The sequence below is a fragment of the Phaethon lepturus genome, unplaced genomic scaffold, assembly GCF_000687285.1.
Source record: "Phaethon lepturus isolate BGI_N335 unplaced genomic scaffold, ASM68728v1 scaffold41708, whole genome shotgun sequence".
Classification (NCBI taxonomy): Eukaryota; Metazoa; Chordata; class Aves; order Phaethontiformes; family Phaethontidae; genus Phaethon; species Phaethon lepturus.
In genome coordinates this window covers 1-13,553 of record NW_010560567.1, presented here as the reverse complement: position 1 = coordinate 13,553, position 13,553 = coordinate 1, and the positions used below count along the sequence as shown (strand labels likewise).

The 13,553-nt window shown below is 39.0% G+C and overlaps 1 protein-coding gene across 1 annotated transcript; it reads right to left on the bottom strand.

The window, feature by feature from the left end:
* Window positions 1–1,887: 1,887 nt before the first annotated feature.
* Window positions 1,888–12,458, bottom strand: TAF1A (TATA box binding protein (TBP)-associated factor, RNA polymerase I, A, 48kDa). Its single transcript, XM_010293716.1, has 9 exons — window positions 12,294–12,458; window positions 10,872–10,985; window positions 9,414–9,612; window positions 8,481–8,611; window positions 7,456–7,614; window positions 6,232–6,298; window positions 4,851–4,971; window positions 3,294–3,454; window positions 1,888–2,205 (listed from the first exon to the last, which is right to left on the bottom strand). Exons 1-9 carry the CDS (start codon window positions 12,417–12,419, stop codon window positions 2,084–2,086), a joined length of 1,200 nt encoding a protein of 399 aa, XP_010292018.1. The 5' UTR covers window positions 12,420–12,458; the 3' UTR covers window positions 1,888–2,083.
* Window positions 12,459–13,553: the final 1,095 nt, after the last annotated feature.

Below are 13,553 nucleotides of genomic sequence, written 5' to 3'. Positions count from 1 at the left end.
CTCCTTGCTTACTGCAGCATGGTAGTTCTAGCACCAGAAGAGAACATGATCCCTGGCAGCAACCCTGCTTCCATCATAGGGGAAAGCTGTGAGCATACTGGATTAACAGATTTTTCAAAGACATCAAGCTCCTCTTTGTCCTCTCATTCTCCTTACCGCATTCTTCTTACCTCCACTCCAATCTCGTGCTGCTTTGTTTCAAATTTCTTCTTCCATAAAACAGATGGTTTCTCAGCTGCTGTAAGGCATACACATCTCCCACAGGCAGCTAAGGGGACAGAAGGAAAATTATATGGGAGCTCTCAACAAGCAGCAAGGGCCCTAGCATTCAATTTTTACACTGTTCTGTGTTAGGTTATATGATAAAAGCACCTCTGAACCCCCACCAAAGAGACCAGAGAGACAATGGAAGGGGAAAGCCCAAATAATACCTTGCTGGGATGCTCCCAGGCCCATCACAGGAGAGTCACTAGCCCATTAAAGACCTATCTTTGCAAGTCTAGAGGATCACAACAGTAGGCAGGAAGCCAAATTAAGAACCCCAGAAAAAAAGACGCCCTGTACAGTTGCCTCCCAGGGCTGTCACAGGACAGCCTTTGCCCCGTCATCCAGGCATGAAACCCATCAGGATGAGTCATCGTGAGCAATTCTCTGCATCACCTTTTGGACTAAGGTGGGGTTACTTCTCAGGGGTGTGGAACACTTGATGGGGTGCAGGAAAAGAGCATTTTGAAATTTCACAATTCAGATAGTCAAAACTCAGTTGAAGATCTCCAACCAACAAAAATTGACAATTACAGAACAAGGCAGAAGCATTCTTAGGGAGTCTGAACTAAAACAGCACACAGGTCAAGATAGATAATTACTTTTTTTGATACTTTGGCAAGCAGCTCACTCAACATGTAAGACAGATTGTCTTATGGCACATATCACAAAACCTGTATTAACCCAGACCAAACTCCCAGATAAACTCGGCTTTTAAAAGCACAGCTGTACTAATCCATATACTGCTATGCTATTAAAGACATCTTTATTTCATTCCCAGAGGTGGTTCAAGCAGTTCATCCACCAGAGTTCTACAGACCTGTCATTAAAACAGAATTAGTATTTGGAAACCATTTTGTTGTTGTTTTCACTCAAATTGGAATGCTAGCTTGTGACAACACATTAGCATTTGCTTTCCAAACACAGCAACAGTGCACATTTCAACTCATAGGCAAGACTGCAAGAAGATTCTAGAAAGTCTCTTCCAGCAGGTAGAGAAGTTTTCAGTAGTTCTGTGCCCTCACCTCTTTCAAAGCGCTGCAACACTAGCTTTTCTCTATAGCCATGCAGCTACAGCAACCTTTCACCTACTTCCACCAATGATGTGAAAACAATCCCTCAACTGGACACGCAACCCGTAAGTCTGACATGTGGGAAAACTGCCTTCGGATATGTTGAACTGCATCATCTATTTGAACAAGCTGCAGTAGATCTTTACAACCTGTATTCCTTCTGAATATGCAATGCAAAAAAAATATGACACATGCCTCTCCATTTTCCGTATGTTTTAGGAAATGATCAGTTATAAGCAGCAAGCTACGTAACCTTTACAGGTTGAGAATGCATTTTCACACTACATCGGGTACTGTTCCTAGGTTAAGACGCTACGCCCATTATGAATGGCACTGCTAGTCTTGAATGGATTTTGAACTACATTCCAGCAGTCACTTAAATCACCATCCATGCCTCTAAACATAAGGAAGATCAACCCTAAAATACTCTTGAAACAGAAATTCCACACCGAAACACTAAATATTTCTCAAGATGTATTTGAAATCAGTGCTGTTTGCATTTCACACAGAAATATGGGACTAATATTGAAGAAATTCCTCAACCTTATCAGTTGATTTATATTCATTTTATTATAAAATACATATAAACCAAAGCATTTTTACAGAAATACGGAAGAGAGTCTAGTACTGAGTCAATAGGGTCTGCCTAGAAGTTTTAGAACAGTACCAGAAAAGTCAGTTTCACAGAGAGAAAAAAAATGCAGGAAGAACCTTAAGAGTGCCTATTAAAAGGTTGCACAGAGGACTCAAAGACCAGACATTCTCAGGTAGACATGATTGTGCTTATTCACAAATTTCTTCAGTATCCGAGCCCTTTTCACCTGAGCTTTGCAGCCTTGGTGTGACACATATTTAAAGTACTTGCAATCTAAGCAAAAAAGAAAAAAAAAAGAAGCATTGTAAGTTATACCATGTTACAAGCAAATACAAAATGCTTTCACTGTTTAAATAACATGCAAACACCTAAACAGTTTCACTAATGAAAGTTGTGTCTTGCAAAATATTTTTTCTCTTTTGTTTTTACTTTTCAAATAGATTAGAAAGTCAAATTTCAAGATTGTAAAGGAGCATTGATTTCATATATTCACTTATTGTGTTGGATAAGGAAAATGGAGGCTCCTATTGACACCAATGAGCACAGAAACATCACTAAAAGCGCTGGAACAATTTTATTGGCCTAGAAAAAAGCTAGGAGACATTTGATAACATATTACTGAAAGCAAAAAAAAAAAAAAAAACAGACTTTCAGTATGAGAAACTGTTTTATGAAGTCCAGAAGATAAAGTTATAGAAAAGCTGACAACAAACAAGTTGCATATAGACCAACCGTCCAAACTGGCATACAAGCCACTATCTTCACACCATATTCTCATTCTCAGTTTAGCAGCTGCTTCTTGGCCTCATATTCCACTTGGTTTTGGCAGCATTTCAAATAATGCTACTGAAGAGATCACGATCTTCACCTTCTTACTGAACTGCCAATGGTCTTCACTCAAGACACTCCCCTCCCCATACCTCTCCTCTTTCCTGCATTGCAACATCCCCACAGTCCTTAAGGAGCTGCTCCCCGATATTTGCTGAGACACTGCCTAGACTGGCATCCAGCAAGCAAGCTCTCCACAGTCCTCACAAGATTCACTCAGGAGCATGTTCTGCATTTTTGAAATTGTGGTTTGAAGGTTAAACAAGATAAACAGTATCGTGATTGCTCACCAAGGCCAGATAAAACAGAACTCTAAACCAGAATAAGACAAGTTACACAAAATATGCATCCCTGTCAAAGATCAAACCAACTGAAACATTTTTCTTATGTTCCGTTTCAAAGACAACAATCTTTCCTAGAAGAAAGAAACTATACTTCTTCCAGGGAGTAGATCAGCTGCATCCCACCTCATAAGGGGCAAAACTAGACATTATTTCTGTTCTATGTAGGAAGGAAAGAACATTTAGTATTACCCTTTCCCAGTAAGATTCCAGCCACCAGAGCTTTTTCATATGAAAGGCTTTCATTTTCCTGCCAATTCCTTTTTGCCAAGTAATGACTAAAATGGAAGGCTGGCCACCAGTCCTTTCTGGAGTTCCACTCTTGCTTGATCCAGTCAAGATGCTTCTCAGAGCTGGAAAAAGGTAAAACAAGTTACAAAAAAACCCCACACTTAAACTGGGCTGAAGTGGTGATTAGGAGGCACCAAATTTCATAATCAACTTGCTACAAGTCTCAAATTGCTAGCATAGACACACTGAGCTTACACTGCAGACTAAAATACTAATCTAAACAGAAATAACATTTTGTTTTTTAATCGCTGGCGACACTAGTGAGGCAGGAGGTGAACTCTAGCAGTCTCATTTAGACTTGGCAATAACACAGATTATGGTGTGAAATAAAGCAAGCCTTTGAGCTGTGTGCCAGTTTGTCAATAGTAATAAGAAAGTTTCTTCAAGTTTGCCAACAAATTAGTATATGAAAGGGTTTGTTTTTAGGAAAGATTTGTGTTACTCTGTGCATACTCAAAGACTAACTTATCCCAAATACTTATCCCAATTACTTGATTGCACAAAGACCTTAAACCAAGCATTTCAGAAATAGAAACTACCTACAACAGGGAAGTGATACTCCCATAAAACAACCAAGATACCCAGTATTATTTCAAGATACTCTGAAGATGTGTCTTCAAATACAAAAATGCAGACAAAGTTAGACTATTACACCATTTTTACTAACTCTATGCAACAACACTCCTAGGTTTAATCCACTAGCTTCCGGAACTCAACAGCAGATGCTGTGTAGGTGGCAATAAAACAGCAAAATGGGTCAAATTCTATTTATAGCAAATCGATTCCATATTTAAAAGGCTTAAAAAACACAACACCCTATTTGTTGGGTAAAACAAAGTCTAGACATTAGAGGTCTTCTGGGCATGGATTGCCTGAGATGGCTCCTCCTGAAATCAGAGGCCATGTCTGTCAATGTTGGCGAGGACACCTCAATCCCCAGGCATGTTGGCTCAGCTTTTAAGAATACACTGGCTGCATTCTGTTACAGCCACCACCATCACACAACACATCAGTCTGCACAGTACGAGTCACACCACTACTGCAGCCCCGCGATTCTCAAACCAGCTTCAAATAATGCACATGTAGTAACAGAGGAGCAGAAGACCTAACAACTTGGTTTTCTTCATGCTGAAAGAGGGAGATTAGTGATGGGCAGCAAATGCTACCCGAACATCTGAATAACTCTTTCTGCAAAAGCATGTAACCTGGTAAAAAAAACAAACAATTTTTTCCAGGCAATGACAGTACTGGAAATTTTGAATTATCCTCAGTAATTTCTTCCTTCCTCCCAGCAAAAGTACACTGCAGCCAAGCACTGCCACAGAACTCAGGGTAGGCCAGATGACAACTCCATTCACCAGCACAGAAGACAAAGGCTACAGAGTGTCACTTTGTCAGTACCCCAGAGGTGGAGATTTGCCACATTTGTTTTTAGCACATTGTATCAGAGATACTTACATTACGGTATGTTTCACCTGTCTTGCCAAACAGCTCCATGCTTTTACATTTTCCTTCCAACCAGCATAATCCAAGGCTGCAAAAATAACTTCTAGCCCCAGTCGACGGTTTCTTCTTTTCTCTGGAAGACGACTAGGCTGGTTAATGAATTACTTGGATCAGGCTGAACTCATTAGTAAGCAACAAGTGAAATACAGTTCTTCATCCTGCCTCTCCAAATGCTGCTACTTACCCTATTACTAAGGGTCCCCCCACTGCCTTCTGCCTCCTCCAAGAGATAAAGCTAAGGAATACATCCTGGCTCTAGAGCACAACTCATACCAGAGACACTGTCCTACTCCCATCCTGCTCAAAAACTCCTGATTTGAGAGGCATACATAGGACTGCTCACTTATCCTACACTGCTTTGCTTCCAATGGTTGCTGTTTCCAAAGCTCACTAACCTGCACTTCAAGTTGGCACTCCTGTCCAACCTGTTCTTCCCATGGGAAGTGTTCCCTCTGGAACACTTCAAATCCTGAGATGCACCAAAAAAAAAAATCTGAGATTGATATGAATAAAACAGACATTTCACATCAGTAGCTACGTATCAGCAGAGTTCTTAAAACAACACTTCATTTACCACAGCAGGCAAATGTGGGAAAAGCTATGTTTATCAGTATAAATTTCTTCAAAAATTAAATTGTCCTCATTAGCTACAAGAAGTTAGCAAATGTGTCATGCATGACCAGAAAGAGAGGTTTCAGCCACGAGGTTGTTTTTGCCCCTCCCAAAGATGAAAAGCAGAAAAAGAGAACAGTGTTGATTCAAGGACATTTCACCAATCTGCTGACTTGCTGGAATATACCAGGTCACAAGACAACAGCTTGTAATGGAATTGATCAGCATGGAAAAAACAGTCTCCAAACTGGAAGACTTTTCTACCAGCTTGAAGATAAAACTCCCTTGAAGAGGAAGAAGTTTTTGTTCTTTGATCAATAACAATGAACTAAAGCATAGATCCATCTGAATTCCTCCAGAAAAGCAAGAATAAATAAATCAGAGACCCCAAAAAGGGAATGGAAGACCCTAACATTCAGAGTAGGGTACCTCAAAAAAAAAAAAACAAACCACCTTATTCTTGAGATTCTGTCTGTGCTTTACAAGAGTTTGCTTTGATCAGCCTTTAAAATGAGAAAGGCATTTATTTACAGAATGTTTGTAAATGCCTGCTCACACATCCAATTTAAAGGTTCCTGTGATTGGAAAGTTGGGTTTTGGGTTGGTTTTTTTCCTTAACAAATGAGACTACTTCAAAAAGCAGAAAGAAGGCTGCAGAATAGTTTCAGAATATTATTCTAGATTAATATAAAGGAAAATAGTAGAGGTATTTAAAACTTACTTGATTTTTGAAGCATGGTATTAAAATCTATCATTAGTTCATGAGAAGGAACAATGTCATGCAAGATCTGAAAAATAAATACAAAAATAAACCCACAAAACCCAGATACAAAAGTTTTCACATTAAAATAATGAAGACTTCTACCTGATCAAGAAAAGAGCAGGCTTCAGAGTTTTAGTTAGAAAAATTAAGCCATCTGGTACCTTATTGCCTTGATATAAAGAATGACTATCTAGGTCCGTTTTGCACAACTGTGACACTACTCTCACACAATGGATGAAACAGCTTAATGGCTGCTGAGAAACACTGCATGTGACAAATACAACATTCTCAAGGAACAGTCCAAATCCATATCCAGTGCCTCCTTTTTAGAAAGCAACATCATTTCCTTCTTAGGCCAGTTCCAGCTCCCCTGTCTACTGCTCTGTACATTGAATCACAGTTTCCAGACATATCAGACCAGTTCTTTGATTTGTCACTATCTTGTAAGAGGCTAGTGTATAAAGCCACTGCTAAAAAGCAGTGAGAAGATGGAATTTTATACATATATGCTACAGTTTAAAAGTCTAAACTTTATGAAGCTGTTCTAAACCATCTGCCCCAAAACATCTGCCCTAACGAAAGCACATTAGTGCCATCAAGTGGCAAAACAGATTGCAAAACACTGTTTGCAAGAAGCTCCCAAGATCAACGAGCAAGGGAAATTAAAGCAGGAATTCAAAAAGCACCTATACAAAGGTTTAATACAGGAAAGCCTTGTCTTCCAACAGCCAGCAGAAATTAGCTTCTGTTTCAGCTTAAATGCACGGCTCATTGAAAACAAGTAGGGAAACTAATTGCTAGACAGGATCAATATGTTAAAGAGCAAGCATCTAATCATTTCTTCAATATTGTAAAGATCAAACTGTAACAGAAATCAGTGCATGTTATGTACAAGACTATCGATACAGACTTCTGGAACCATGTAAAGACATTCTCTGAGCTTGTTTACTGACATAAAGAAGTTACATGATATATCAGCTAAAGGCAAAGCAAGACTTTAATTCAAACACAGTAGAGGATCCTGTTTGGTTCACCCATTAGCATCCCTCCCACTAACTTTAGCCCTCTGCTTCCCACAAAGAATACAATAGGGTAATAATGTAACAGGACTTCCACTGAATCAAATTGTCAGACCACCATGCAACATGAATGACCACAGACTATCTACTGTGTAATATATACCTTGAGTGCAGATATGAGTGATTTCTTTGATTCACCATGTCTCTTCAGGAACTGATAGAGGTAAACATGAGCATTGGGATTAGCAGGAAACTTTGAGTTGTAGGCATAATCATTTAATACTTGGCGAGCTTCATCATGGTCTCCATAGAACTCCAACAACTAAGAGAAGTTAAACCAGTCATTAGTTTGCCACATATTAGCATTCAGGCTCTTACAACTAATTTTGGGCTGCCACAGAACTATCCAATAGCACAGTCTGTATCTAAGAGTGCAGCATATGAGATAAGACTAACACTAGCATATTCTCCTTTTACTGGCTACTCTTAGAGATAGACAAAAATTCACACATAGAAGCCACTATAGGAGAAAATTCCTTTAACACTTATTTAACTGTCAAAGAATTACCAGCACTTGTGCACTGGAAAGAGGCACTGAAGTAGTTTGTCTTGTCTCTAAATAAAGACCTCAATGAGAGAATTCAGCAGTTGTCAGCAACAAGCAAAATTCCCTAAGATGTGCTTAGAGATGTCAGAGTTTCAGTATTTACAAAATTTAAATAATTTCAAAGAGATTTTAAGATTGACTTTATTTCTTAATTATAAATTCTAAGCAGATATTTTAAAAAGCAAACAAAACACAGTGGGACTGCACATTTAATATCTTTAACATCTGGTGTATCCAGAAGAACACTGCCTTGCTAAAAAGAGAGAACTTGCTTTCAGGAATTTAAAAAAAGCCTCTGTGCTCCAGTTTCTGTACTAGCACCATGAAAACAAAATGTGCAAGCTGCTTGTCTATTTCTTTTTCTTGGCAATGCACAAAGTCCTTTTTGTACTCAGTGAAGGCTCTGCAGTTCTACCAGGAGTAAACTGTGTTCTCAAAGACAGTGAGATACACATACAGATGTGTTGCTTTTAAAATACTTTGTTGTCACCCACACACATATAAAAAGCTGCAGACAGACATCTTAACGAAAGCTAGAGAGGGAAACAAAAAAAGAAGATATCTGTAAAACATGCCCTTACATCCACATAGCATTTCACAAAGAGATCCCAGACTCCAGGTATTGTAATAATTTCCTTTAAGTTCACTGCTGCCTTCCGAAAGCAACTGTGCATTTCCTGTTCAACAGACAAGTCTTCAAATCCATCCTGACCTACCAAAACATGGAAGAATGCCACAAAGTTAGCTTTGCTAACGAAAAGAGACCTCAAAGAAGTGGTGCACCTAAGTAGATGATCACAGTTTGCTAAGCAAGGATTCCAGTCAGTGAGCTTTTAGAAGAGAGGCCTCAGTTTCCTCAGAATCAGAACAAGAAATTTTCACTGCTCTTCAATTTCAAATCATGGGGCATGATGGGCAGTACCCCAAGGTGAGACACTACAAGCACAAGGTCTGTAAACCAGATTTAATACTTAGTGTTCAGAGAAACAAGTAGAGACCCAATGTAACTGATAAGGCACAGCCAGCAGGTATATTCAGAATTAGACACCATACACATAGCAACGTATGTATCTAAAGAAACTGAAATTCAAACACGTTTTGGTGGCTTTTGCTAGCACCCAAAATTCTAGTAGCAGTCAAGCACTTATGCACCTATAAAGAAGTCACTGCTGTAAGTGAATGCCTTCCTTTCATCGTTGTTTTAGGTAATGCTGCCTAAATATAAAAAAAAAATTAATTTGGGGGAAAAAATTTCAGAATAACATTTCAGGACACTTCAAAGTGCAGGTCAGTGTGCCATTTTGGTAGCACTATCACTGCCAATATGGAATTATGTACCATCCACAACATCACATTCTGAAGCCTAGTATTTCCCTCTGGTGCCCTCATATGCAGATAAAGTCATTTCCAAGCCTGCATGGAACAGGTGCTTGTGCAGACACCATGGAACACCATGGCTTGCAAAGACAAGCAAGTTGAAGTGTATAGCTCAATACAAAAACATTAGGACTTACCATGCTCTAACAGGATGTTCTTCTGCTTAGACCAGCTATAGTAGTCCAACAGTCCCCTGTAAGCCTGAATCAGTTTCATTTCTTTATCCTGAATAGCTGTTCGTTCTCCAAACCTCCAGCTTTCTGCCAGGGACAGGTTTTGGTAAGCTTCATCTATTAGTCCATTACAAAGGAGACGAAAGGCATGCTCTAAACAAACCTGCAATTCAAATAGACTATGCTACAGCATTTCACATCGTAAATAGAGAGAATCTCAGCAATACAGCGAAGTTCTACACAGATATGCAGGGAAAGAAGAGACATTACTGACATGCATATAAAATACGGTCACCACAGTAAAGTATTTTAATTGCAAGAGCATTTTACACATACTCTTTTATCCAAACAGTATCTTTACAAGGAATTTTGGAGAAAAATGCAGAAATGGGAGAATACAAGTGTCACTGATGGCAGGGAGATGAGACAAGAACCTAAGGAATTTTTTCTGTCTGAAGATGCTGGAGAAACATTAGTAACCAAAAGCATATCTGATATACAATGATGTATCTCTTGTAAGGGAAAGGGCTGAAGCTCTTGAAATCTGTGGGGCAGAAAGTCACCCATCAGGTGGTAGACACTCAGTGGTACTTATCAAGGCAGCAGAAAGCAGTTGTTAATGACAAGCAGGTTTTTCAGACAACTGCCGTACCTATTTAAGAAAGTCCAAAAATGACCCGAGGAAATTTAGTTGTGTTACATTTCCCAATTTTTCATTTGGCTATCCAACTGCAGAACACCTGAGGGATGTCCTACCACCCTATCATGTCGATTAGGCACTGGATAAAAGTCTAAACCTCCAGTTAGCTCTAGTAAACTCTTGTGCAGAACTTCTGTTGAAGAAGTACAACAGAATGAAAGACAGAAGCATCATCACAAGCGAGAAATAGTCAAGGAAACCAAAACAATATAGGTTTGAATGAGCCACCACAAGAAAAAAATGACAGCTGGGTGATACAGGGGTCCACAGTATAGAGCCCACTGTTTTATATACAGATTAGCTACTCAAAGAGTTAGCAGGTAATGATGGCAAAATATAAGTACAACTGTTTAGTTAGGAGCACAGTGGTGAAATTAACAACTAGAAATAAAACTTGGTGGGTGTTAATGTGTAATTAGATGTTACTGGGGCATACATTAATAAGAATTTAACTGTTTCAAATTCAAATGAAAAGGTTAAAAGATTTAGGCACTCCTAAGAACTGACAATATGCATCTGTGATCAAATATATAGACCAAATGAGATATGGTTAGGTACAGAATAACCCCTAAAATATCATACAATTGGTAACTCAGATGTATTATTTTTTTTGACACCATTGTCAGTGATACATTTCAAAAGAGAGAGATTCAGAGACTAATACTCCAGTAAGTGTTCAGGTAAACATGGAAAATCATCAAGATTGCATTAAGTATACTCACTTTCAAATACCTTTTTACTCCTAAAGTTTTCATCTGTTCAATGAAAGAGTTGAACTCTTTCATGGTGTTGTGGGAATGATGGCACAGAATTTCAGTTCCTATTCTCCAAATAATCTATTTGTGGGGGAGAAAGATTAAAAAATAATATTACTACATAAATGGCAACAGTCACCATGTATACAGTCTTATCAAACTTAGAGTTACTGTGACACATGAAAAAATGTACATTTGAATGACAAATAAAAAATTAATACTAAATATTATCTGCTGCTATAGTAAGCTACATATTCATCTAGTAAGGACTTTTACAATCTTTCAGTGGGTGCTTCATAATTGCTTATTATAAATGCAGCACTCCAGCAAAGCGTATGAAAATTGCATGCCAGAAGGTTCCCCCTCCTGTTACTGAAAATTTATGTTTTCCTTTGATATGATCCCACTGAGACACAAGGTATACATAATTCTTTGAACTTAGTAATAAAGATTACTTCCAACTAGATGTAGCTTCCCATCTACATGCCCTTGTTTTCAAAGTCTGCCTACACAATGTAACCAAATATTCCAGCAGGCTAGCCAGGTTCAAGTACTGCATTTATTTAACAGCTCTGATCCCTTTTCACCTGCTTCTATCTCAGTACTTGCTACGAGTTTTGCAAGTACTGGAGGAGTTGGTAAAGACCTAAAGAAGCCACTAACTTTCAGACAGGTTCTGACTGATGGCATGCCAGTGGCAAACACATTTACTGCTTTTCCGTTTTAGAAGACAACTTTAAGATGACTTTTCATAGATATGTTCCTGATAGTATTAACTTATACCAAGCCACATTTTCATCTGTTGTGTCACAGGCCTATGTAAAAAAAAAAAACAACACACAAAACCACAAAACAAATAAACAAAAGCCCACAAAAACAGCCTCCAAGCCCAAAGAACTTTGCAGGGCCACAGAGCACTCTGTCAGGAAAAACATCAGACAGCACTGCAGATCCTCAGCACCCCTGTAAGTGAGATTTCAGCATAATTCAAGCTCCAGCAAGATTGGTTAAACCCACAGCAGAGGCATACCTGTGCAAAGGCAGACTTTTGGTGAGTAATTGCACAGCATGTTTTCTTGAGCACTGCCAGTGCTGAGGTCTGGTGTACTTTCTGCAGCCTGCCATCCCAGAGTTTCTACATCAGCACCTGAAAAGTTGCTTATTTGTTTTTGAGCTTCAATGTCTTTTTTTTTTTTAAAGAAACTAGTTAATGAAACTTGCCTAACTTTTCAGGTCTTATCTTTGATTTTTTTTTTAATTAAAAAAAATTTTTTAATTAAAAAAAAATCAAACCTGTGATTAGTTAATTAAGACAAATGATGGTCCTGAAGTATCCTTCAAAGTATTTTTTCAACTGCAAAAGAACTCTGATAAGGGACATTGGCTTACCTCTGATGGACCCATATATTCTCTAGAAAAGTCTTTCTCTAGTGACTCAGTATAGAAGGTCAGAAACTCTGCAGCCTTTTTCCACTGCTTTTGTAGCACGGCATCCTGAATGTAACTTAAACACATTTCCTTGCTCTTCTTGAAGTTAAATTTGTGTTCATGGGAAGATGCTAAACAAACAAACAAAAAATCAACCAAGCCCACAGCTGTCACAGCCCTTATTCATATAACACTGTGCCTACCATTTCAGTATCCGTTTTATACGATTTTTCTCAGATACTACAGAAAGCGGTCTTAAGTTATGCCGCTTTGAAGTTAAACACACCTACTAGTCTGCAGGGAAGCAACACTATGGCAAAAGCTGAAAGTAATATGAAATGGCATTTTCCACAAGCAGCGCACAGCTGCATGACACTTGAAACAATGAAGAGCCAATTGTTACACACTACTGCCCCACCTCAACTGGAAGACCATGGTGCTTTGATAACTTCACAGTACATTTAGTTGTATTTTGAGAACCACTCTCTTCCCTTACGAATCATCATCTAAGTTTGTGAGCCTACTGTGCTGAAGATGTGCATACACACATACAAACAGCCCATTCCAGTACCAAAGGCTAAGCAATTCCCACTAAAAACAAAAATTAATGTCGAGAATTATTCTCTTTTGAGTACAAGACTGGAAATGCCACTTACCCTTTTTACAGGGATACTGGTTCAACTCCTCTTATAGGACAAAACTGAAACCTCATTGCCACATCTGTTTAAAGCTCATGGCTGTATGCTATGGTCTAACATGCCCCTACAACAACGCTCAAGCCATAAGAGCCCTCTGCAATGGGCATGCAGAGCTCACCAAGCCACCTCCTACCTGGATGCTGTAGGCAGAGGAGTAACTCACACACTAGCTTGAAGCAGTTTTATTACAGTGCATTCTTCAAAATTACCTCTAACCAACCTATCTCTACATGATCTAGTCTTCACACCTGTACCAGACCTCACAGGTTCCAAGTACTGAAAAAATAAAACCCACGGTGAACATCGCAAGAATAAGTACACCAAGCACCATGGCTACTGTAGGCAAGCCCCACTACACAAGCTGCTGAGAACGGCGTTAATGCGGAGTGCATCACCACAAAGCTATCTTGAAACAAAAACTCTTCCAGAGGTTTTGCGGTCACCTGCATCCGCAATTCTTGTGCTCTCAGTCACCTCATCGGCCTTTATTTTACGAGTAGCGCACAGGCAGCGAAGGGGGACC

Excerpts from the sequence above, each read along its gene's own strand:
- TAF1A (XM_010293716.1), bottom strand. The coding sequence starts at position 12,419 with ATGTGTTTAAGTTACATTCAGGATGCCGTGCTACAAAAGCAGTGGAAA. Across the intron at positions 4,972-6,231 it reads TACCATGCTTCAAAAATCAA|AGAAAAGAAGAAACCGTCGA; the intron begins GTAAGTTTTAAA and ends GTCGTCTTCCAG. Across the intron at positions 2,206-3,293 it reads TGGAATCTTACTGGGAAAGG|ATTGCAAGTACTTTAAATAT; the intron begins GTAATACTAAAT and ends TTTTTTGCTTAG.